Source organism: Lonchura striata, chromosome 2, assembly GCF_050655825.1.
Source record: "Lonchura striata isolate lonStrDom1 chromosome 2, ASM5065582v1, whole genome shotgun sequence".
Lineage (NCBI taxonomy): Eukaryota > Metazoa > Chordata > Aves > Passeriformes > Estrildidae > Lonchura > Lonchura striata.
The window spans coordinates 34,539,187-34,566,632 of record NC_140704.1 but is presented as its reverse complement, the minus strand read 5'-3'; the positions used below and the strand labels follow the sequence as shown (position 1 = coordinate 34,566,632).

General features: G+C 39.0%; 1 protein-coding gene and 1 long non-coding RNA gene across 11 annotated transcripts in view; one reads left to right on the top strand and one right to left on the bottom strand.

Moving 5' to 3' along the window:
- CREB5 (cAMP responsive element binding protein 5) overlaps window positions 1–27,446 on the bottom strand; it is a 256,957-nt gene that overhangs the window by 154,025 nt on the left and 75,486 nt on the right. For all 10 annotated transcript variants that reach the window (XR_014951836.1, XR_002466113.4, XM_021538182.4 and 7 more), the window contains one exon: window positions 19,127–19,299. Coding sequence is in view for 8 of the 10 variants with exons in the window: in XM_021538182.4 (XP_021393857.1) it covers window positions 19,127–19,299 (173 nt within the window). In the remaining 2 variants the exon portion in view is untranslated. The remainder of the gene's footprint in view (window positions 1–19,126; window positions 19,300–27,446) is intronic.
- LOC146768187 (uncharacterized) lies at window positions 14,552–25,579 on the top strand. The gene is made up of 2 exons (XR_014951839.1): window positions 14,552–16,390; window positions 18,660–25,579. It is a non-coding gene; the product is annotated as an uncharacterized LOC146768187 (long non-coding RNA).

Genomic DNA, 27,446 nt, shown 5'->3' with positions numbered 1-27,446 from the left:
CTTTATTATCAATTTTATTAATGTCTGTGCCTTACCCTTGATTAGAGCCAAAAAGATTAAAAAGAAGAAACTTGTTCTGATTTTTTTTTGCTCTTCTTATAAACTTGTTGGCTCATGTTTTCAAGATTTATCTCCAGCTGTAAGAATTTGAAATGTCTTGAAAATGGGAGATAAACATCTCCTAGAGTTGCAGAAATGTGGAAGCTGGTGCTTCATTAGATGAACCAAACCCCAAATGGCAAGACGTGTGAGGAAATCACTCGGGGGCAAATCTGTGACAAGGAGTATCCTATTTTGGGCACATAGCTCTGGTGTCTCTCTAGAGCCCCTACATTCTCTTTTTTGTTTGTTTGTTTTATTAGAAACCTTGCATGTGAAAACATACAAGCTATTCCAATATTGTTCTCTTTATTGGTAATACAAGGAACAGTAACAGGCTTAATAGGAAAGAAGAAAATGCATGTGTTGTAATGCAGTTTGCAGCAGCTTTTTTTCTTTCTGAAAATAACAGCCTAAGTAAAAGTTTCTAAAGTCTGTTCAGTTCTTGGATATATCAACAAAGTCTCTTTGCAGTGTCCATATAAAGCAGACAGAATAGCTGCAGAGAAGCTGGATTTGGACTCAGAGTGTTTAAATGACCAGGCAAGACAACCAGCCATTCAAGTTGCCAGCAGTGAAGTGGTACTGCAGTATGGCAGCCTGTATTTATAAGCTCCTCATCTGCTGTGCCACAGCTCTGTCTAAGCACAGACTCTTCTCATACACTCATGCTGGTTTACTATTTCTGTTCTGTACAGAAATAGACAATGAACTACATTCAAGCCTATTGTTTTGTAGTGTTGGTTTTTGGTTTGGTTTTTTTTTTTTTTTTTCTGTGGGCTGACTTTGCTTGATTTTGTTGCACTATTGCCAATTTTACTTATCCAAATACTAAGAGAGAGTGAGAACCTAAATGATTGATAGCAGTGGTCATTGAAACACTAGCAATGTTAGGAATTAGTGCGCTCTCTCCCTCCGTATAATGATCCAAAATTCAAGACTGACAAAGAACAAGCACATGGGAGGATCTGGCTCCTACTTTCCTTTTCATCAAATGCATCCTTGGGAATAATTTAAATATCATATTTCAGCCTTGTTTTACACACAGAGTGGAGTGGAAAGTAACTGTTGGGCTTGTATTAAAGGCAGGGGGTACAGTGGGAGAATAATTTTGCTAATCCTTCAATTCAGTCAAGCTGAGTTCCCTATATCCATGAGCCCAGAAAGAACTATTGCCTGCTTTCCACACCAAATGACCTGACTCTCTGGGATATCTTTGAAAGACATTTCTTACAGCAGCTTTCTGACACTGCCTTTTGGCAAGCTGTCCTAGCCGAGTGCGAGTGCATTATAAGCATTGCAGAACATGTAGGTTTCTAAAAATGAGAAGAAGGCTTCCTTCTTGCCTGCATGCTGGAGCTCTGTCTCTGGTTTTATATGGAGGGCGTGGTGATAGGGTGGAGGGTGAGAACCAATAAATGCTTATGGCTGTGAAACATTTGGAAACACTTGAGCACAAGCACTTTTCCATTCTTACCCCATTTGCTGCTTTCTCCAAGTGCAGAGGAGTGGTGGGTGAAAGGCAGAGATGAGCCCCTGAAGTTTCTATTTGGTGAAGACAAAGGGACACTTCCAAGGAAAGCCCAAAGAAAACATCTTCCTCAGCTTGTTTCCCTTCCTTTCCTTCCACCTTTTATAATTCAGTCACCAGTCCGTATTATGAGTTTAGACTCATAGTTTTTTCCTCCTTCCAACACATCTGCTACTTACTGTTGGTCTGAACTGAATGTGTCAGACCCCTGTACTTCAAGTGCACAGGCTTTGCTCCCAGACACTTAAACCCCTGCCTCCCCACCATCTTTCCTAAGGGATATAAGGGGACATTTCACTTGTGGGTGGCAATGAAGTAAATTAGCCAGATCTGGTTCTTGGTGTGGGGTACACAGACTCACATCTTCCCATCATGTAGAAGGGAAGTGCAGTCAAATTCCTCCCTGTGGAAGTGGTTCAGTAATTTCTACCTGGAATATATTTGAAAAAGACGGGTGAGACCTTGCTTTAATGTCTTACTGGAAATTCAAAATCTGTACCAATGCAGCATATTCCCCCTCTTCCAGTCTTAAGGTGCACAGTCAGCACTGAGATTTGCTCCAAGCCTCAGTGGGGAACTTGAATCTCCTGACCTACTGGTCCAGAGAGGAGAGTGTAACCAAGTCCCTCTGACAATAAACACAGAAACTATTAATAAGATTAACTCTCTGGCATCTACAGTCTCAGCATCTGTTTTAGACATAAAGAGGAAGGCTGGTGAAAAGAATATAGTGGCAACAAATGGTTAAATAAATCTGAACTGGGCAGGATCCTGCAACTTGAATCTTTTCCATTGTTTGCTGATGAGGTGCAGGCACTTGGCTGTGCAAAGAGAGAAGGCTTTAAGGAGACCCGGAATCTGGGGATACATTGCTTCTAAAAGGCTAAAGCTGATGTTTAGAGATGATGTTCCTGCCCACTTTATTTTTTAATACTTCAAGGCATCCATATTTCATGTAATCTCAATTTTAATGTCAGAAAACTTGATTACAGAACCACTAAAAGCAAATCTGCAGAAGAGGATAGAAGAGGTCTCCTTGTTTTAGTAGCACTGATGAAAGCAGGGGAAGGAGATCCTGGCAGCCAGCAGTCTAGAGGCTGGCATGGCAAATAGATACTAAAGAAGGTTATCAAACTGATGTGAATGCTGCACAGAATGCTACCTGCCCAACACAGGACATTTTGAAAGGGGACCTGCTAGCAGAGGACTGGAACAGTGGAATGTTTGCTCCTGTCCCAAGAAGCAGCAGCCAAGTCTGTCACATTTAACAGCAGAAGTTGTGAAGGGCACAGAATTAAAGCTGATAACCCAAAGGGAGTGTATTCTCCTCCTGAGATTGCTGCACTTTCCTAGAGGGACACTATTAAGGTAGAAAGGGTGGCTGCAAACACACTCTGACAGTCAGCACGCCTGAAAGGTTAGATTAGATTGAGCACTTAGTCTTTATCCATTAATAGAAGCTAGTAAATCAGAGACTAGCAATGGCCAAGGAATAGCTGGGTCTTTGTAACATTACCATGTCTTAAACCAGATAGAAAGGGCTCCAGGAAATCTGAGGGCTCTAGATAATACTCTAGATAATGGGAGAGCTGCTTCTCCATGACCTATTTGATAACCTTCCCCACATAAGGATGTTTATAGGCTGGGTGGCAACTCAGATGTTTAGCTGTGCTGAGATGACAACTTTATGAGGTAAGAAAAATAGCACAGTGTTTTATTGTTGTTGTCATCAGATGTGGGAGCAGCTCTGAAATGTTGCTGCAGCATTCTGTCAATAGGACTTTTTGGAAATAATGAGTTTTCTGGTTAGGCTGTAGGCTGCATTAATTGTTTGGAGGGTATAATTCTTGATTTGCTGTTAATATCTTTCTAGAAAAAGAAAATACTTGATTGTTCTTGGAACAATTCATTCTAAGAGCCTAGGAACACACCAGGTGGAAGTTATTTTAGAAAGGTTTTCACTTTTATGGGCTGCTGGATAGTCCAGAGTTTGTGTTTGGTGTGTCCCTGCTCATAAAAGCTGAACATTTGCAGAGCACAGCACACTAGATTTCCTCTCCTACTCTTTTAGCTTGCTATTCTCATACCCAAGTGACAAGCTCACATTTGCTGGCATGAGAGAACATGCAGTGCTTTTCTACAGCCTCTAATCACCTTTCGACTTACCCCGTCCATTGAAGGCAATGCAGGAACTCCTGGTATTTGGCAGGCTCTTCCCATTGGGAGGAAGCAAAAGGAGCTCCTTTGGATGTATGGGGAACCTTAAATCTCCTCTTTTCTATAATGCTTTGTTTCATTTAAATAGTCTGCATGGATACGCCTCTGACATTTGTTGTCATAGCGTCACTTTTATCTGCTGGTGTCCCACTAGCCCGTGCAGGAGAGGGCTTAGGGAAGTGCATTGAATTCACTCACTTCTTGTTTACAGACAGTATTCACACTGGCAGTGCTTCATAACTTTCATTAATGGAAAGAAATTAGGATGGAAAGCTTCCTCAGAGTCTGTCTGCCACTAAGACTGTTTGCATAGCCTAGTCTAGGGAAAACAAGGAAAACACACACACAAAAGATGATGAATGAATGGATACCTTCTAAAGAGATAGAAGAAAGCCTGTAATAGAGAGATGGAAGACAAGAGAGAGGATTCAAGCTTGTACTTCTCTTGACATAACACTCTTCTTTGAGTATTTTGCAAATAGTGGAGTCGGGTTTAGAGTCTTTGAGGGCTACTATAATAGAATTAATTAATTGGAATGAGAAAAGCAAAAAAAATAACCAAAGCATAATACTTGCTCAAAAGAAAAATCAGTGCTTACAGGAGTTGTGAATGTCAGATTTAAGAGGATTCTTTTTTTCATGGAATTAACAAAAAAGTTCAAATTCTAATTGAAAATAAGAAAGCAAAAGAAAACAAAAGCCTTCCTACAATTCAATATGTTGAACCTTTGAAGCAGATCTTAATGTTTATTAGTTTTGCCTTATCTTGATTTTGAAAAGTTAAAGGAAATTACTTTTAGTTATATATTTGGTGTGTATTAGCATTTTTTTCTTTTAATAAATTTCTGTTTCCTTTCTGCAAACCATAGAATCAGAATAATTTGCACTGGAAGGGTCCTTTGAGGATTATCTTGTCCAACCCCTCTGCCATAGGTGGGCATTAGATTAACATGATGCCTAGAGAAAGTCTAGTATAAGCATTCTCTTTTTCTCACTCTGTCTCACTCTTCAGCAGTTTATTTTAGCTTCCAGGAAATTAATAGCGTGTTACTTTAGACATAATACCATAGCTCTTCCCTATTTCTGTGGCAAAGAACTATAAACTGAGTAAAATTCCTGATGTTTTATTACATCAAATGTTCAAGACATTGTATTAGAGGAACCTACTTGCCTTCTTCTCCTGTAATACCTAAATTCATTTTAACATTCCTGAAAAGTGAGAGAGTATTTATTTTCATATTTTATAATTGGTGAACTAAATTCAAAAGAGAGACCAAGAAATTTGCCAAAAGGAATCAGTCGTGAACAAGAAACCGAAATGAATTTTCCTAGGTCCCGACTGGCACTTTTTATAATGATGAATCATTTGTTGTTCTAATCATCAGAACTCAAATGTTTTCCCCCTTTACTTTCTGTTCTGTAAAGAACTTGACAAAGTCTTCTGGTTTGTTTTTGGTTGGTTTTTTTTTCATTTTTGAGTGACAGGGCAGCATTAGAAGCAGCAGCCATTAAACCTTCCAGGATATATCCCTCTTTTACTAATTCCATGCACGCATCTTGAACTAGGCTGCCAAACCTAGCATATAAAAAATGAGAGAGAGTAAGGAGTGTATTCCCTCTCACCCCACTAGTTCTGGTCTGTGCATAGTAGAACAGTCTCTGTGCATGAGTGGAGGTGCAGGTTTTCTTCCAGTCCCAGCATTTCTGTGAATTAGCAGTGGCAGTCCCAGTTTCCCACATGGACACTTTGAATCAGCTTGCATTCCATGAGCAGTACATCACTCACTGCTTGGAAATGGAAATGCAAGGAAGATTCCTTCGCAGAAAACAAGTGGTTTGCTACATATTTAACTAAGATTTAAAAGAAAAAAAAGAAAAAAAAAATTTAAAAAGCCCCACCCAGCTTTTTCCTCTCCACTTCTCTGCTTCTGAAAAGTAAGCAAGACAACAAACCTTCAAGGCACTCGGCCCAGGGAGACGAGATCAGCTTCTAAGGCCCACATGAAGAATAGCAGCCAAAAAAAGCATGGATTATATACAGTATTAGCTTTCAATCAAGCCAAACTGAAAGCCCTGTGCCTGAATGCCCTCTCTGCCACATCAGCCCCAAAAGCTTAAGAAAAAAGAGCATAAAAAGACGGGAGAGCAACCTGCTCCACTCGAGGAGCAGTGAGGAAAGCTGTTGTACACAGGCACATCAGGACAGTTGCTGAAGGAAAGGAACTGCATCCCCCAAGATAGCAAGCATGCTCCCAGGGTTGGAAGCTGGGCTCGGTTGCTGATAGCCAGGTGGCTCGGTGCCAAAAAGCAGAATGGCACGAGCTTTGCATTTCAGTGTCTTGGAGACCCTAGGAAAGAGCTGAGGCTGTAAGAATTTCTTTCTTCAGGAGAAAATGTAACACACAGGCAAGTGCTGTGGGCCTGATCTCTTTCCACAACATCCAGAAGATCTCTCAAAGTCCTGAAGAATCATTACAGATTCAAAAATGAGGAAACTAACCTGACTGAATGATTCTGCTGCTAAGGAAGCCAGTCACTCTTCTTCCATTTGTATATAAAACAACATCACTTTCCTGAAGTTAAGTGCAGGACACAGGCACATTTAGCACTGTCCTCCTCCAGCCTAGTCTCCTGGAGGCTTCAAGACTCTCATTCAGACTCTAGATTTAGAAAAAAAGGAAAGCTGAACACATAGCCGCTGCACCAGCTGAAACTTTATTTGCTCCACATGCAAGGCCTATCTGATGTCAGCAAGCAAGAAGTGTTTGTGACTGAAAAACTGCACATACATCTACAGTTTTTAAGAAAGTGAACACTAATAAAACACCTATTTTCTTATCCTGTCACGCTCATGTTCTTCTTGTGCCAAGTATTTTAAATGTTAGCTCCTCAGGATTATCTCAGAGCTGTATGACCAATTCCCAAACTATGCACATCAATGGGACTATCAGTGGTTCTACAGCACATCCAAACTCATCCTGAAACACTGCAAATAAAAAAAAAGACTGTGGGTTTAGGATTGCTTTTTAAACCAAACATTTATTTTAAAAGATAAAAGAATGGCTATTGTCATGCTAAAACCTGAAGACAAAATTACTATATATATGGTAGTTTTTAAATATATCAGCCTTTTATATTTCTTTATGAGGAAAAAAATTGGCTGTAGTTGCAATCAGTCTTAATTCATTCTTTATTGCTGCTCTGGTACTGTGTTATTTGAGCTGGTTAACTGTTAAAAGCATTTCAAATGTTCACATGGTCTGCATTAGGTTACAGAATAAAAGTAAGTACAGCCCACCAAATGTAACTTTCTGAAATGTAAACCACATGAATTTGATTTCTTTGTGGTACAACTTTAATTGGGTTCAGAGGTCTTTTGGTCTTACCTGTCTATCTGCTCTCTGATGGCCTGACCTGATAAAGCTAATACAAAGAATCTGCGAATGTGATCCAAACTGATTACTCTCAGTTACAGTACATGGCTTTATTCTTCACAGTAACGGCCCTCTAGCCTGGTTCATTATTAGGCTGCAAGTTTGAACCCTAGAGCCACCACTGAACTGGAAGTAGAAGTGTCACAACTTACAGTAAAAGATTGTGTCCCCTTGCAACTCTGCAAAACAAGAGAAGCGAAGGGAACAAGAACACATAGGTGCAACTCAGTGTGATCACATCTCCTGGAAAAACTGCAGAGCATGCAAACATATGTATGCCTCACATTGCCACAGCAAATGTCACAACAGAGAATGCATCCAACACACACTACATAACAGAGAAGCAACTGCAAACAGAAATTCCAACAAAACCTGAAATCCTCAGATACTGATCTTGAGCTGATTTGGAATTGTGGATTTTTTTCTTTTGACAATACTCTGCTTTAATGACTCATTGTTCACTCATCAACCCTCATCTCTGTTGCACTGTATTCTCTCATATGCCTGCTCAAGTGAAACAACAGTACTGGCACTTCCCACCAGAAAAGCACATCATATCCCAACAACAAGAAGAAAGGCACTGTATAATAGGTACACTCACCTCGTATCCTGTGACCTGGCTCGTAAACAAAGACCTGTATCAGCTTGTGGGAGCAGATCTGGAATTAAGCAGACAGCTCAGAAGAAATGTTGGTAGAAAAGGAGCGATGTGCTGAAACACTAAAAGTCCCTTTGCCTGGGTAGCTGGTTTTATAATACACAGCCTTGATTTTGAAAAACATGAAAAATATTCACAGTGCTCATAGCTCTTGGAAGAAGACACCATAGAAAGGAACACTCAGCAGACCCAGTAATAAAATAACAACACAATATTGAATGTTATTCAACTGAAACTTCCACTGTAATTCATAAGTTTCATTCAAGTAAATAAATCAGTAACAAGTAAAAACATTACAAGTCATCCTCTAGTTCAGGAAAATTACATTCTTTTTTCTCTACTGGAAAACACACACATACACAAAAACTCTTTCAAAACAAATGTAGAAAAAATTTATAATAATATTTTACATCCCATTCCTCAAAGCTGTTTTTGTCTTTGTCAATTTTCTACAGTTCTGTTACCAAGCACTGTTCTGTACCAGTAGAACTGTTCTCTCAAGTAATTTCTACCAGTGAACATAAGAGCAATAACAAATGAGGTCCCTTAATTATTTCCAGGTTTTTCCAATAAGCAGTGTTGGCAACACAGCTCTTAGCTCTCTGTCCATCATACAAATAACAAGGGAAGGCCTGTAAACATGGCAGGGGTGTCTCTACTTTCCTGTTTGTCTAATGGACAAGCAGGAGGAGTAAGAAGGAAATGTATACCTCAGTGGTGGCATTTTCTTGTCAACATAGAATAGTTTTTTTTGGCTAGGAGTCATTTATCCATGAATACACTGTCTTCAAGGACACAACTTACAGAATCCCAACTTGGTCATAAGGAAAATTGAACATTTCCAAGGATGCTTCTTCCAAAACAAAAACTGATTTTCTTTTTCCCTTGAGGCTTGGAATGTGGTTTTGTGCTTTTGTTCTCAAACCCTGTTTTCTTTTATATATGGGGTTTTGCTTCCCTCTGCATTTATGGGTTCTGCTTGGGTCCAATATTGTTTCTAGCATTTGCTTTATAGGACTTAGGGCCCCACAACCCTTGATGTTGCATTAATGTGCAACAAAAAGCTCCATGCTACCAGGCTGTATACAGAAAAAGACCAGACTGGAAGGGACCCCAGCTTTCCCCACAGAGAAGTATAGTTTCACTCGATGGCTTCTGGAATGAACTTTGCCTATTATGTTTTATATAGATTTTGAATAAATCCTCTGAGTCATAGATTTCTTATTGGAACAATAAAACAATATAGAGGCCAGGGGAAAATGTGGAAGAAAGTATGGATTTTCTTCCCTGTCATGAAGCCCAGATTCTGTATCTTTCTTCACATCCGTTTAGTATGGCACAAAGGGAACTCACTGTTTTCTTTCAACTTCCCTTGCTACTTCACAGTAGAAATATTATTTTGCTTCCTATTTATTTCTCTACAGATCAGAAAAAAATCAACAACACTCTAGGTCTCTTTCCTCTATGGGTCTGGAACAGACTGCAGAGAAAGAAGAAATTAAGACAGAATAAGGAGGCAATTAATTGTAAAGAAGGTAAAGTTTTCCACACAACTCTTCCATTTGGTGTATGCATTGAAAGGCTCCAATTGTCATCTACAGACTACAGAACTTGGTTTATTACCTGTGCCATATAATCTCAGACAAAACCATTTGAAACAAGCACAAAATGAGAAAACTAATTTGAACAAGATCTGTTCAAATTTGGTCTCCTTTGGTTATCAGCTACAGTTAATATCTTCAAATATTGTAGTTGTATTTCAACCAGAATCAGTCGTCCACTGTTAAGCCTGTTGAGCTTAACAGACCATCTTGTTTGAATATTTTAAAACTACTGCTGCCTTTTGCCCACTTTCATTATGTTAATTTACATCTGGTGCCCAAAAAAGCTACATCTACAATTCACAACAATAATGAATTAATGAAGTCCAGCATGTCCAAAGAGAGATTCCTTCAGGCACATTAAGTCAGCAGATCATCTCTCCAGGGACATTTTTTAATAAAAGCTCAAAAATGCTTGCTGAAAACACGAGCTTTAGCCCTGAGTATGTCAGGAAAGCTTTCTGCATGCAGCTCTGCCCAGAAGCTCCAGGAGACCACCACCATTCAGATCTGTGCATCTCTTGCACATCTTCCTGTGCAAGACCTGGGACAGCCCTACTGCCTGTTACAAGCTGGGCACATGCAGCATGAGCAACCACCTGTCAGAAAAGGAAGCCAGATATTCCACTGCAGCCAGCACTTCCCAGCAAAGTGCTTGGAGGATCAGAGGCCCTTCAAGCAGCACCAAGTGGCTGAAATGCTGGCTGGTCACTCTCCTGACACCTGAAGTGTGTCTGAGAGATGATGAGCAACATCTGTCACACAAGGATTGATATAAAGGGGGAAGTTTCAATGTTACGTTGTGTAAGTGCCCAGCTTCTGGTGTGAAAGGGGATGAGAAACGAGCCCAACCAGCTGGCACTTAATCAACCTGGAAACCCAATTCATTACTCTGAAAACTTCTCAGAATGTTCTCTATTTGTATTCTTTTTAGGTTATTTTACTATCAAAGATGCGATCATCCTGTCTGCCTGGGAAAACATAGACATCTCTATAAAGCTGAGAATAAAAAGGAAAAACAAAAGTTTAAAGACATCCAAGCCCTTCATAAAAATGCTTCATTCTGGCAATGCTGAGAAGAGTAACAGAAATCTAGACAAACACTGAATGGCTTTCAAGGAAAATTGTGAGTTCCTCAATATATGCAATGATACCAAAAATGTCAGTTTGGACTTGAATTCACATCAAAGATCTTTAGGTCAAACCCACCATGAACTGAACTGTTTGGAACTACTGATCTGCTAAGAAGTTAGAATTGATATATCTGACTTCTAACCAGGTCTATAAAATGCTAAGTTGCTTGAGGAAAACTTAAAAGATCAACAGCTATTGCTTTCATTAAAGAAATCATGTGACTAAGAGCACCACATGTATTTCAGTCTAGGATCATTTGATGCTAAGCATTTTTATTTTTTTAATCTCACCAAAACAGAGCACAAGATCAGAAGACAGAAAAGTATAAAGGAAAAAATACAAGCCAGAAACATTAGAAAATGAGCTACAAACATAACTTTTTCCCATATCACATATGTATATATGTACATACTGCATTTCAATCTGTAGGGTTAAAAAAGAAGAATGCTGCTTTAAGCCCTTACATTTACAGCACCAGTGAGCCTGGATCTTATAGTTAAATAACTAGATAAAAGTAACATAATATTCAGAATTCCCCAGGAAGTACATTCAATTCTCTTAATACTGTCAAATAAGCTAGGGATTTGGATTTCACCCATTTTGAGAATTGTTCGCTGCAAACATTTTATTACCTCACCAAGTTTTATGGACCCTATCAGAACAGCTGCGATTCACTTCACTTGCAGCAGAGGAAGCTGGTAATAGCTCAGAGATTGCCCCCTTCATTTCATAAACCAATTAGGACCTGGATCCTATGACTGGAGTAACACAACCCCTTCTTTTACTGGCAAAATTCCACTTCATTTATGTGAGCTCAGAATGAACGTCTCTGTTCACAGAACACAGATGCTCATAGCAGCAAATGTTTCTAAAACACACTCTCTAATTTGTTCCTTCTTCCAAGGAACACTTTTCCTGCACTCTCAATCTACCTGCAGGTTCTGTCTAGCCATCGGTTCCTTGTTCAACTCAGAAATTTTTAACTAAACATAGCTAAGAGAATTTAAAGGTATGGTTTCCCACATGGAACTTTGTTAGAGGGTCTCCAAAATGACAAATTTATTTAAATTACTTTTTTTTTCCTTCTAAATCAAGCATAATTTCTAGTAAAGAACTAACTTTGGTGATGTTATCTTCTTAAGATTTATCCATGCCTTTGATTCAAATTGTTGCTGTTTTGGGTTTTTTGTTCTGTTTTGTTTTTCCGTTGCTTTTTCATTTTCAAATGCATATTTGGCCTGTCCATAAATATAAATAGAACCATATATATGTCTTAAATGGAACTGTAATGTACGATTGATTTTGAAAACTCATCAATTCATAAGGAGGCCTACTTTTACAGGTGGTAAAATAGGATCCATACACTTTACACAAAGTCTGTAATTCCTGTGTTTTCCCTCAGGCACTTTCCTCTGAACTATTGTAATTGGTTTGCAGCCAGGTACCAGCTTAAAAAAAAAAAAAAGAAAAAGAGAAAGAAACAACCTGAAGTGTTAACACTTTATTAACTTATAGTATGTTTTTATATTCCTTTGGAAGTGTTCAAAAAAGACACTGGCAAGACAAACCATGTTAAATCAAGGCATTCTCTGTTTAGGACATCAGTGCCAATTCCTTTATTGAAACAGATACAAACATAATTTCTTAGTGGGCAACTAATCTTTTATTAGAATTCTTTGCACATAAAGGTCTTTTTAATTGTAGCCATTGTGCAAACCCCAGCAAGCCTGTAAGCCCTTCTCTGAACAGACATGGTGTAAGGCAGCATCCCAAAGCTTGCTGCTTCTCTGGAACCTGTGAATTGGTTGCTTAAATAATTTTTTTTTTTTTAAAGCCTTACACCAAACAAAATCTGTATTGCTTGAGTTAGTGTTTTACTGCAGCTTAGTTACCTGTCAAACAGGCTGACACTTGGATAAAACACATACTGGAATCATGCATCAGGGCATGTTAAGCACAAACCTGTGATGAAGAGCAGAGCTATGTGATTCAGCTGTGCATAGCCCTAATGATCTTTTTCTGGTCTAGGGAAAGCTTGATTTGTCATACCAAACCCACTGCAATTCTGAAATCCTCTTCCATCCGAAAATGATTTTACATGTGTTTTAGTTCAAAGAGTCATATAAATCAGAAGCTCTGCCCATAAATTTTGATGACACCTTTAAAGAAGATTTATGCAGTGTGTATTATATATATACAGGAGGTATGTAAGAGATACCAGCCACTAAAATTAAGGAATCAATGCTAGATTCTCCATGTTCTATCTATCATATTTAAGTTCTATTTATGACTTTCTCTGATGTGAGAGCCAACCAATGCATATGAAAACTCAATATTTCTGTTCAGATAAAATTATGGGTGCAGTACACTATTCTAACCTTGTTTTCCTATAGTTCTTGGGTGAGACAAGTTTTCAGGACAAAAACATCATGATCCATTTCTTATAAATCACATGCATGAAAACTGGCTTGAGCATAGTTTCACTGCCTATCTCAAAAAATCATCAGGAGAAGAAGAGGGCTGATTTCTTCTCATAACACACAACAATCCTAGTCAGAGCCAGTGGGCAGCAAGTCCCACTATATCCCTTACATTTTCTGGTTTTGGCGTTCTTGCTCTGAGAAAGTAATATTTCTAACAAACGTAGGACTTCTGTCAAGTAGAAAGTATGAAGTGTGAAACACTATGTTCATTAATAAATTTAAGCAACATGTATAACAAGTGCCTAACTTTCACGATAATAGTTGACTTCAAGTCAGGTAAGCACATTAAACTCTCTTCATTTCAGGTTGAAAAGCTATTTATTACCTGGCTAATGATCCTCCTTTCAGTCCCCCAAAAGTCACCTTGATATATGTCAACTCTCCAGCCCCTTCCTAGACCTTACAGCAAGGAAGAGTTTTTGGGAAGGCAGAGGTGTATATTCTTGAGTGTAGAAGAGAGGTGTTGTGAACAACCACCTGTGCCTGACACACAGACTGGCACTGTTTGCTTTTTCTCTTCCTAACTAAGCATTATTGGGAAAAAAAATGAGTCAGCAACTCCTGAACATACAACAGCAGAGGATGTTGGAGAGCAGAGAGAACTTCTAAATATCACAGACAGAGCAGCATGGTTTGGCCTGCAGGTCAATGTGTGGACCTGGGCAGCAGCTTGCTAAAAGGGATGAACAGCTTGAGAGAGTCCAGCTCATTTTCTCCCTCATCATCCTCCCTTTTAAGCTAAGCTATGAGACAACTTGTTCCTGGGTATGGCTCACTTGTAATAATTTCCTAAGTTATTCACCTGAGCTTCCCAGAGACTTGTGGCTGCTGCTCACATGTGGCTTGATGGGATTCCATTCAAGGTTGGCCAAGGTCAGTGTAGTAGAAGAGACTACAGAAAACATGTATTAGTATAAGGAGAGGAAAAAGAAGCAGAACCATTAAACATGAATTAAAGCCCAACTTTTACTACAAAGACAGAAAAAAAAAATTGGACAGAATGACAATGTCAGATGTTCTCTCTTCCCTTTTCCTCCCCTTACAGTGATCTCACTGATGTTCTTACATGCTGCACAATCAAGGCTATGAATGGACTTGATCAAGTGACTGAGTGGTTATTTGATGCTTCATCTCTCACTGCACATTTCTTCTCATCTCACAACATACTGTGGTACTTCAGTTCGAATACATGAGTTGGAAGAGAGGTTTTTATCACAGATTTCCTGGAAAGGGAACTAATCTTTGAATTTAATAAAAGGACATCATTCCATGGCCTCTTTGATGCCACACACTCCACCAACTTACTAAGAGCTTAAAGAGAAACTTTTTCTTGGATGTACAAAGACCCTTCTCAGTCACCTTCCTATTCCAAGTGTCTTCCAGAAAAGACTCTTACAGGAGTCTTTTCTGTTTCCTTAAGCTATAAAGGATAATAGCAGGATACTCTGAAAACTCAACCAGAAGTTACAGTCTCAGCTTTTGCTATGGTAAAACTCCTGTGCTTGCCACAGAGACAGTCTGTCCTTCTGCCATCTGAGACCCTCCAGTTAAGACTGAGAAGTTTTTTTTTCATTTTCCAAATGACCAAACCTTTGTTAGTCCCACTATATGCATGGAGCAGTCAATTTTTTGACTATTCCATTTGCCATGCCCTTTTGTTTGAAAAGCCCTCAAACCTGTGAAAAGATGATAAACTGGAACCAGAGAGACACACACGGCACCATGAGAGGAAAGCGAGAGGAACAGTAAGACAATGCATAGGTGTCAAAATGAGTGCTGCATGTGGGGACTGAAAGGCTATTCTCCCACTGGTACCATGATTCTTCAGAACATCAAGGCACCAGAAGTATCTTCCAAACTCCTTTTGTTGCTTTTTTCTACCTGCTTGCATTTCACCAAATGTGGTTGCAATTTTTTCCGTTTGATGCTGTGCCAGAAGACCATCTTATCTCGATTAAAATGCTCTACAACACTTTAAAAACAGATAATCTACATCACATGGTTAGTGTTCTATGTCCACTTTGGAGCCTGAGTTCACTGAAACTGGACTCACTCTCCATTTACTACAATGTTAACAACTTGCTGCATCTGTGACAATCCTCCATCCTCCCACGTTCTTTATCAGCTGCAGAGCTGTACCAGTGAGTTTCAAACTGGAACAAATACTAGTTATGTCCATTACTAACTTGAAAAACTAGATTGAAAGCAAATTACCTTCTCTGTGAATGCTGTTAGGTTGCAGCTACCTCCAGTAACTGATAGCCTGAAAAACACATCTTTCCTAGCAAAAGACATGTCCAGATAGAGCAAGCACCACGCTGTGTTGTCACCAATTTGTCTGCCCAGAACTCTCTCACACACTCCTGTATATTCAGTCACAGAAAAAATGGAGTTATTTTAAAAAGAAGACAAGCACTTCTATTGTACAGCCTAGTTCAGAGTCCCATATCTTGAGCTGATTCAGCTTATCTGCTTTTCTATACCTTTGACAAATGCATGTCTTATATCATTCTTTTTTCGCCTTCCTTCATATGCCATACTGCTTTTCCTCCATGTATCTTATCTAGAAATGATGTGCTATTAATCAGCCAAAGACACCCTTCACTGCTAAGTGTTCCTCAACTGATTTTTCATCAGCACAAGTAGTTACTAGTTCCAGCATTCCTCCCACATGCTGAAGGCTTGGCAGGGAAAGAGGAGGGATGGCAAGGAGGTTAGAGACCGCTTCACCACATAAATACTATCAGGGACCTTTATACCAACCTGCCAGCTTGCCGTAATGCTAATGGTGCTGTTTATTCTCAACAAAAGGAACATGGTGGGAGGAAAGTGGGGCTGCACCCTGTCTTATTTTTTAAGTTAATAACCTTCATGCTCTTCCTTTTATCTGATTAATCTGGCTGGGTGCCTGTTCAGTAGTAGCTGAAGCTTAATACCTGAAACAATGTGTGAATATACATTGTGCCAGTAAGGCTTGCCCAACAATGCACATTCTGTTTTCCCATGCCTTGTGTCAATATCTCATTTTATGTGCAAGCCCTCAGAGCAGGGAATAGGAAAAAAGAGAGGGAGGGAGGGAGGGAGGGAGGGAGGGAGAAGGTGGGAGGGAGAAGGTGAAAGGGAGAAGAAAGAGAAGGAGAAACGAAAGTAAGGAAAAATTACATCCCTTGGGAACATCAGCTGCTACAAACTCGCCCACTCCTCACCATGAAACAAGCTGTGTGCGGGCACAGGTGGGTCCCATTCTCTCTTACTAGAGCACAGCCTACAAACAGGGGCTAAATGAAGACTTTCATTGCTGTTCCCTGTTTTCATTGGAGCAAGGCCATCATAAACATTTGCAGGTGGCTTGGCCATAGTCTGACACTAAAATATTTGTGGTTGTGATAAAAATCGGAATATTGCTACAAGATGGTTCTATATAACCTTCAGGGCTTGATCCTGCTCTTACAGAACTCAGTGAGAGTTTTACCCAGTTTCTCTCTGCTGGTTTTATTACTCATTAGAAGGCATTTTCCCTGGCACAATTCTTCATGGTAAAGACTCATCTACCCTTTGGGGCAAATTCAGATTATTTCTAAAAAAGGGAAACTCAACCAAAACCCACTGATTTGAGGACCTCAGAATTTGGGCTTGTTAAATAGCTAAACAACCTCAACTTTGCAAGGCTAAATCAAAGCAACCAAACTTTGAAGACCTCAAATATTTTCTGAATTCATTTAGATGTTTTTTTCAGTTGTTTAATACAGAACCATTGTCCAGTTTGTATTCCTCATGAATGAGTCGTGGATATAATTCTTAGCACATTTAGAAGGATAAGATGAAGATAAATGGAAATGACAAGATTTGTTCTCTGAATAAGTAACACAGACACCATAGGGAAAAGACTGAAGGAAAAGAAGGCAAACAAGGATGCTCAACCCTTTGGCAAGTAGAGGAAGTTGAAAATACGGCAATTATCTCCTAGGACACACCATGAACAAAAAACAAAACCTCCTAGGAAGAGGGAAGAATGGGGAACAGAGTATGCTGGAGGTCACACATAAGTCTCATTCACACAGAGTCTCAACTCACACAGAGGCTAAAATGCTGACAATTGCCTCCCAATAAAGCAGCTTTAAACTCAAACTTAGGAAACATTTGTGTGATTCAGTCACAGGGAAGAATTAAGATATGTCATGACAAAGTTTCCCAAATGAGACACACCACTGACTAGGAAAAGGTCTTTTTATCCTCAACCCCACCAACTTTGGAGATTCTAATCACCATGGCCCTGAACCAACACAAACCTAAAACCTGACTGACAGGGTCTTGCAAAACCACATGCAGTTTTTTTCTCATTATATAGAAACAATTGTTTGGAAGCCAAGCACAGTCTTACATAAAACACCTCACCACTGAGTATTAAAAGTAATTTGCGTTTTTTTTATACTTTTAATTAGGATCATAATTACCACTAGACCTATTAAGTCACAATTTGAACAGCAGTTTAATCATCCTTAACACAAATAATGGCATTAGTTAATGTTTTTCTTTCTAAAACTGAAAAAGAAGCTGTTTCTTCCCCTCTCCCTCTCTTCCAGCCCCCTTTCTTTGAACAGAATGGGACATATATAAGACAACAACTTTGCTGAATTCACAGGCAAATGGTATTGCATGTGAAATTTATGTGAACACTCTGTTTTGTCAATACGTAATATATACAAAGGTCACATCTATCAAATAGCTCTACATGACCCATCCTACCAGATTTATATATTAAGAACCAAATCCTGAAATAGTAGTAAAAAGGAAAATAGAGGAGCTTGGGCAGGAGCACAAAACTAGGGCAGCAGATGGAATCTGTGTTCTGTGCATGGCTGGGTAGTCCAGAGCTCAGTGCCATGGGCCATCCCAGCTACCATGGGAGATACAGAGCTTGTGGCCTACACCAAGAGTCTTGAAAGAAAACTCAAGAATAACTAGAATTTCAGTTTTCAATGCCAGGATTTTAATTAATGGTTTTGAAAAGACTGAGAGTTGATTATCAATTATTTAGATAATGACTGGGAACAGTGACTGCTTTTGCATATATCACTTAATTAATTTGACCAAATTACAAATGACAGATAATGAATCTATACTGCTGCTTCTTTCTTAGTCCACTAAGGTATCTTTTTATCCATACATTTTCATGTATAACCCCACCCCAAATTCTCAGAGCTGTGTGATGAAAAACTGTACCCTCAAGCCGTCAGGGCAGTTTCTGTACAATTACAAACAAGTTATTGTGACTTATGAGGATCTCATACTTGCTGGGAGTAACCAGGTGTAAACATATACTAAACATGGGTGGTTTTGTTCATACAGTTCTCCAGACGTTAGCACCCAATTGGCATTCAAGCCAATACAATAAGCACCCATACTGTCAATTTATGGTAATAAATACGGATTCGTCATCACAAATTGATCAGCTGTTCACACTGTGCCAAACTCTATCTTGATGGTCTTTTTGTCTTCCAGCATTCCTCATTTAAACAGAGGACATAGGAAATAGTTCAATCCCACAGAAAACCCAGAATTCCCACTGAAGAAAGTTAAAGGATCAGCTTCACAAACACTTTGTCTTTCTTCCCAGAGCAATTATAGAAAAAACATGCACTATGATCATATGAAGATTAAAAAAAATAAACAAACACTGGATGCAGAAAGCAGGACTCTCCAGTAAGTACAGCATTCTGTCCTTTTTGAACCAGTGTGCCATATCTGGAGTAACCTGGCCATTCCCCACTGTCTGCAATATGTGCTGCAGGGTCCTTGCTTATCCTGGCAGGGTTAATGGCAAACTCTGTAACCTCAAAAACCTCTAGAACAACATCTGGGCCTGCATGCAGCTGGTCCTTAAGAAGCATGAGGACATGAGGACAACATCTAATTCTACAGGCAGGAGCCAGAGAACCAGAGAAATGAAAATATGGAAATGGACTCACCCAATCTGCCGATTTGTGGAAGGTGCTTGTGTAATGACAGAACTGGACTGTGGAGAAGGCATGGCTTGTTGAATCACAACGCTGGTGTCGTGGTTTGGCATCCTTGTGTTTGTCAGCTGGTGGGATCCAGGTCCTGCCATTGCTCCTCCAACTGTGTTATGCATGGAGATATTCTGTGAGAAGAAGGGAAATGGGGGATGGTGGAAGAAAATGAAAATAAATAAATAAATAAATAAATAAATAAATAAATGTCTTATCTTGGTTTTCTGTTCTACAGGAATTCTATTAGGAATCTGAAAGTATCAATAATATGAAAAGTTACTGGCTCCTGGTAAATCCCAAGTCAATAGATCTTGTTATAACCAACAACAAGAATGAAATGAAAAATAAATATTTACTTTCACAGGTGGAAAAATACCCACAGGTTGAGTAAAAATACCACAGGTTGACTAATCGCTCTTCTGTGATTCTGTCTTGTGATATATAATGGGGATATTTAGGACATATTTCTCCTAACTGAACATGATATGAGCACATGACACCTTGATTTACTGCATGGGCTGTTTACTGTGTACTGCCTCTGCTTAGACTGACAAGCAAATCAAGTTTTACAGCCCCAGACTAACAAACAGTATATGGCACATCATGAAACAGCCATTTCTATTGCCCTTGATAGATTTTGTAGAGCAAAAATATCCCAGAGGCTTAGAACAACACTGTATTTCACCACATATAACCTTTGCTTCAGGTAACTCAGAGGTCTTAAAAAGTTCTTAAAAACAAAAAAAACAAAAGTTCACAGATAATTCATATCCACTGAGCAAATAACCAGTGAGAGACCAGGATATTGCTAAGGAAGGAATAAGACTTCTCTCCTGTTGTGCCTGTACACACAACACACACTGCTGCTAAACCGCAGGGTTTGACTTGGCCCGCGTTTAAAAACAAACAAAACTCTCAAGCCAGAGATAAGCCACAATGTATACATATGAAAAATACAGTAACCTTGAGAGCATTATTTTTCCTATCAGGCATCAACGTGTGAATTGTTAGCAGCAAGAGGAAAAGAAACTTTCCATTGTCGCCTCATGCTAAGCTGAGGAAAACGGGGACAAAAAACCCCTTATACACACACTGCCACTAAGACTCACACAAAGCACCTTCCTAACAACTGCAATACTCAGAATTAAAAAACAAAGTTCTATTTCATTCAAAATTCCAATTTATGTGTCAATTTGTCTAGGAAATATATACAACCGCCACAAAATATTGTTAGATAAAGCTGGTAGGAAAAGAAACTCAGAGCTCTGATCAAATGTGGAAAACAGAAGAGGCACACAACATGTTGAATCCCAGACCTAAAGAAAGATTGTATTATAAGCCAAATAAAGAACTACCACTCACAGAAAAAGAGCGCAAATAATTAGAGGACCCCAATTGAAGGCATTAGTTGTTGTCCCCTTATCTCCCAATTTTATAAATTTCATGTGATTTCCCAGAACACTGTGGACACAGGGATCTCTTTTGCTTTTACAGGAGTTGTTCCAGTCCTCATTAACACATAAAGAGGCAGAGGGGCTGCCTACAGTTGAATGGCTACATCACCTCACCTGGAGTGAGGTGGACCCAGCTTTGAGTTCCTCTTACACTAAATAATTTACACATTATGAATCAGGTCCAGAAGCTCCTTATTCACTTAAGTATTTACTTAAGGAGTGTGAATTATCATGACCATCAGGCAATAGCCTTAGATATATGAAAACTTCTCTAAAATAAGTTCTCCCTCACCTATCACATTCATATTAAAATATCACTTCTTCAACACATTACTGGTTTCTGATGAAAAGCCTGTTCAATTAAAAAAAAAAATATACAGCCAAATCTAGCTCAGGATTCAAACCTGGTTTTTTTGATCATGGCCAGATTTTGCAAAAACAGATCTAATATCTATCCATGTATAGTCAATATTTTAACACTATCACTTCCTAAAATGACCTCTAAAGGAACCATGTCTGGTGCCATGAGTCTGCAAGGCCTGGGAATGGACAGGATGGAAGTCTATTACAAGCCTTAGACATGTGGTACCCTGGCCCTTGCCCAGAGTTTTACTGGACTTTGTTGTACCATGGTAGGGCAGAACTTAAAGATTTCATATGAGATTCCTGTGCTCCTAAATTAGGTATTTCCTTTCTCTTTTCCTTATTTTTCAATTTTCTCCTATAATTACAGAACTCTCTAAGGTACAGATGAATTATGACGTGTATGGAAAATTTTGTTTGCCCATAAGACATTGTAGTTGTTATCTTAAATGCATAAACTTCTAACCATGTTTCAAAATGTTATCAATTTCCAGTAAGCTACATCTTTTCAAAAAGTAGGTTGAGTATTTGATGTATGGAAAGTAAAAGCAGAGTGAAACCTGCCAATGCTTTCAGATGTTCATTCTTCTCAGTAATGCTGCTCTTGGGCAAGCGTATACCATGCTGCCAAGTGAAATCCTGAGGTTTCCCAACAAAATGTCAGACTCAGCATGACTCTAACATTCATAAGAAAAGGATTTGGCAATCTCAGAATAATTTACATCAGTGAGATGTTTGTGAATCTACAGAGTTGTTCAAGGAAGTTCACACTTTCAGGACAATAAGTATGCACCGAAAGGCGGCAGGAAGGTACTGCACGGTAGATCTGACACTAAGCCTATCTGATCTCATCACAACATGCAGAATGACTCTGTACCACCAGCACAGCAAGGCTAGCCTCACTGCACAAGTGATGCAGCCAGTCTTCAGAACTCTCAGAATGGTTTCACTGTGTTGGCTCTGCAGCTGGTTCTGAATGGATTTGGACGGGATATTAGCAAGCTCCTTGCAGACTCAACTTTGGGCCCTTATAGAAAGAGGAAAAATTCAGCAACATTGACTGAAACTGAGATCTCCACTTCATATATTGAATTGTTGTTTGGTTAAGTTGCTTCCAGCTCTACTTTTAAGGAGTTCTTCATGTTCTTCTACCAGGCATCCATGAATAACATCTCTCCTTTGACTCCCCTTATCATTATTCTCCAGCTCTTAAGCCAGTGGTGAAGATTACTTGATACTAGGTGTGAAGCTCCCAGCATTCCAGCTCAGAGAAGTCTACATGAGCAATGGCACAGACTGAGATCTCCCTCTGCTTTTAACATTCCCAAGACACATTCATACCCTGAGAGAGCATGACATACACACACACACTTGGAGTTTTCTCAGGTATCTTCTCTACTGTCCTTAAGCATTAGAAGAGGGCATATGAGTTTATCATTATTACCTATTTTATTAAACCGAACCTAAGTGTTCACACATGGAGCAAGCCACCTATATGTCAAGAGCCGCAGAGACACAAAAGATATGCTCTTAAGATTAATTTTGTGAATCATAATTAAGATCCAATATATGAAGAGGAATTTATGTCCTTTAGGACTAAGTTACACCCTCACTGAAATTTCCGATCACTGCCAAGGAAGCAGAAACTAGGATTATAACACTGGAGAGCTTTTATAGAAAAAATGTGCTCATGCAGTACTCTCCATCAGTATTTAATATTCAGACAAATAAACCCAAAAGCACCAAACCATATCCACAAACTGCTTTTAAATCAACGTGTTCATTTTCAACCTCTCCAGATGCAAGAGGAAAACATAGAAATCATCATCATATTAACTTCTCCCCAGTTACACTTCATGGCCCATTTTAGCTTCAGACTTTGAAGAAAACATTTGAGCATTTTTCTCCCACGTGCAACCATTTAAGTTTGGATAGACAACACACTTCTTTTTTCTAAATGCTAAAAACTTCTTGAAGTCATGCTTCCATGTTCTAGTGGAGAGGATTACACATCACTCCAGAAGAACACACACCCTGTTGGCAAGCACAACAGAGAAATGACAGCTACACAAACACAGGCAAAATACACCCAGACAGTCACCAATTCCCTTAAACCCTGGTTCTTCCAGAGATACACTCATTCATTTCACACAGCACCACCTCAAGACAACCACGATCTACTGAACTTAAAGGACGAAGACAACTGATCCATCCTTCACAATCTACTGTAACATTCTAAGTTTCAGAGTTTGTTTGTGGTTTTAAGCTGTAAGATCTAGTTTCTGAACCAAAGTCTGTTTTTATTTTCCTACTCTTATTTTTTGACTGTGAGGCTTACCAAGAATTGCAAACACTAGTTTTACATGAACTGCAGATTGTTCAGGATTGTTCTGTGTAAGCTTTTAGATCAATAGAGGTGTAACCCACAACCAATTGTACATAAATGTATTTTGCAGACTATTATATAAATTCTCAAGTCAGAATGTATTTTCCATTAAAAACTGAAATAAAAATACAATTAATTTAAACACAAATAAAACCACTTTTTGTACATTTTTGTTTTATGCAAAATATCATGTATCCATATTTTCCTGCACAGCTACTTAAAATATTTTCACACAGCTCAAGAAAAAAGCATCAACTTAAAAAAATTATAGAGACAAATCAAATATACAACAGTACATCAGAATTTATACAGCCTGTCCTCTCAATGAATATATTTTAACAAGGAAAAATAATCTAAGACAATGCACATTTAAATGGCAGCTTCATGTGCATTTTTAAGAAGCACACAGTTATATCTTGCCTGATTACTGAGATCTTAACTTCACAATATATAAAAGACACATGAGTGGAAGCCTCCAGTGACACACTCACTGCACATACTGCTTACAAAACCTAATAACCTGCTGGCTTAAAAACTTGTAAGACGTTGTAAAGAAAATGATACATTAAATACCACAAATAAAGGCAATCTTAAAAATTATTTTCATCATATATAATCTCCATCAAAATTACTGGGCCTCTGTGAATTCTCTGCTGACAGAAGAAAAAAATAATCTCAAAACAAAAGTTAGCAAGTCTCCCCAGACTAGCACCAATTTATTTATTTTCTCATCAGAGTAGAAAGAAAACACCCTCAGACCAGCCCATCACAATTGTTTCATCTGTAACTGGCATACAAAATCTAAACTCCTATAAGCACAGAATTAAGCTTGCTGCTCACTCAGGACCAGTAAACACAGATGAGGAACTAGGGAAGAAATCAGAGATAAAAAATGAATTATGTTACTAATGCAATTAAAAATTTACAGGAAAAAGAAAGTCTACTATCAAGATTTAAAAAAGAAAAAGTTCCATTATGCAAGAGATAGGTGAGTGTAAACTTGGCGGAGACTGAAATGCAATACTTTTCCTTTTTTTTTTTTAACTGTAACATCTGTAGAGCTTTGAATGAGGAAAAGCACTAAACCAGAAAAAAAAGGACACAGAAAGAAACTGCTGGAAAATGCTGTGTAGTAACATTAAGCATAAAGACAAAGCATTATGATGATCTTATTGCAGACCACTAAAATCCATTTAACTCCCCTACTTAGAAAGAGGTATGAAGTCACTGAGTGAGGCTGACACATAAAAACACAGAACTCATGCTAAAGGATCTATTCCTCAAAACATTTCAAAGAAAGGCAAATGCTCACTTAACAGCTACCTGATAAAAATGGCACATTACAAGAAACAGCAGGCATGATATATCCCAGAATGGGGGAAGACTCTTCCCTGCCCCCAAGGCCCCCATCCAAAATCTCCCCCTAAACTGGACCCAGCCAGCTATCCACTGGAGACTGAAAGGCCACGAGCAGTATGGGTATATCTGACTTCTTGAACCCCAGGCATGGCTGCTCAGTCAAATGTTATCAACCTGATCTCCAAAGGGGTAAAAATGTAAAGAAAAATTAAACTCCTTACTCAAGAATGACAAGTAATGATAGGCAGATGGGGAAAGAAGGGAAACATTGCTCTCACTGAAATCATAAAGCTTTGAATCTGTACTTATCAGTCTCAGCCACTGGTTTCCAATTTTTTGGATCACAGACCTCTGTCAACCCTCTGAATTTCACACAGAGCACTCTGTGCTCTTATCATAAATTGTGTAATTAAGGCAAGATGGTTCCACAGACCAGATGCAGATGACTTACCACAGCTTTGCGACCACCAGCAGTTCACAGACCAGAGTTAACTGCCACCCAAGTACGGCACTGGAGCACCATGACTAGAATTTATTGGCAAAAAAAGATAACATTTCTAAAGGTATCTATGAACTTCAGTAACCCTTGTCCTTTTTTAAAAATGTCTTCAGTTTTTGGAGCCTTTTGCAATTAATGTTAATTAATTTATCAGACTTATGTACTGGGGCTGGCAGGAGATTTGCAAAATTTTGTCCTAAATACCTGTGTTGGAACATGCAAGGAAGCTGCCTTGTTTTTTTTAAGTTAGGATGGATTATTCTTAAACATGGACATGCTGGCTGTCCTCAAGAGGTACAAAACAAACAAAACAAAACAAAACAAAACAAAAAAAAAAAAAAAAAGGAAAATCATAAATAATCTTTTTATCCTGTTTTCTTTCAATATCTGTTCATACATTATCAGAAAGGCTTTCTGAGATACCCTGAGTGATGCAAACCTCATCTGCTAAGCTCCAGCAAACTACACGGCGCTGCTAAGCAGCATGGCACAGGACACAGGACAGACATGTGAAGTGCTAAGCCAGGAATAAGCCATCTCAAGGCTCTAGCAGTCACCACTGTAACTCAGAGTCCGAAGGGCCCATTTAAGCACTACTAATCCTCTTAAGGCCGCTGCCTGAAGGGTGACAGCCCTGCACAAAATCTCTGTAATGCTGCTGGTGCTGCAGGCCAAGCTCTGGCTGCCCCCGCTGTGCCTCTGCCCCTTGGGCACCTCGAGCACTGTCACCTCCTCCAGTCCCTTCCTGGCACCTTCTGGGGCAAATGCCCATGAACTACTTCCACAGGCAAGAGAAGCTTCCCTGCCTGTCCTCCACTTTGGCTACTGGCTTAAGCAAATGCTCTGACTCCTCTGATACTATGAACAAAATGCAGGATACTTGGAATTTTTGGTCTTTTATCTTAATTTTTTTGACATGATCTAATTACAGTCATTCAGTGGTGCCCTCTAATTATCAGTAGAAATGAATACTGAAAGATGACCCTTGTCTTCCACAATTCCCTCCCCTCTTCCCCCACTACCCTTCTCGTGCCCTTTACAGCGTGTCTGTCCAGGCTACGCTTACAACACATGAAGCCTTCTTTACATACACAGTAAGGAATATATGGTGTATACCAGAGGTGCTCATGATAAACCATTTACTAGTGCAAAGGAAAAAAAGTGATGTAAGGGAACATATTTTAAAGGAGAAGGAAACTTTGGAAGATCGGTCTCACCAGAGTTTGAAAGGAAATAGCTTCTCTATGGGAAAAGATGACATCAGATTGCATGCTTATGTCTTGAAGTTTCCTACAGATATTTCCCATTTTTCCTCAGGGTTGCTTGTTTCATGCACAATTACTTGTCCAATATAGCCACTAAAGCAACATAGCACAAAGAGCTTCTTCTGTTCAACTAAAGATCAGTAACACTAAGTGTGAAAAGTCCAGTTTGGGTCACTCAGGGTGTTTTGCACTGCTAACACCACATTAACTCCTGCTAATTGGGAGGCTAAAAAATAGGGGGAGCACAAATGGCTGCCTGGCTCTACCCAGTTCTCTAATTCTTTATGCAAAAGCATTAACTGACTATTTCATTTCTTCTAAGTTGCCTATTGTGACATTTATAAACAGGAACCTGGCAGCATGTCAATGGTGCAAACTGATTTCCTTTTCTAAATACAATTTTAAAAAGCAAATAAACAAGGTTATGCCTGCTAATGAAACATTATATGCCATGCTGGAGCTAGTTTTTCTCAAATGTATTCTCTAGAGCAGATGGAACACCAATAAACACAAAACAACAAACCCTTTTATAAAAAGCATGTTTATAAGAAAATACATTCTACATAGAACTTTGTCTAAGGCAAAAGTGGCTTATATCTGTAATGTTATCTCGGGGACAGAATTATGGTCCCATTAGATTGCTGTAAACAAGGGAGCTTGCCATGCATTTCAAATGGAGAAGTTCTGCTAAGAAACATGAAAAGAAGAAAATAAATTTGCCAGGATACTTACTAGGTGTAATTCCTAAAGGCCTTAGTTGAAATCAAGGCCTTACTGTGGTAAAACCTATACAGACACATTGATGGAGAACACTTGTCCACAAGCCTCAGAGTCCAGAGACAAAACAAGGAAAGAGGAAAGAATAAAAAGAGAACTGGATTTGTTCAGCCAAATATCAGCACTCAATGCAAGAGCTCTTTTCTCCCAGTCCAATGCCTTGTCCTTTACTTTG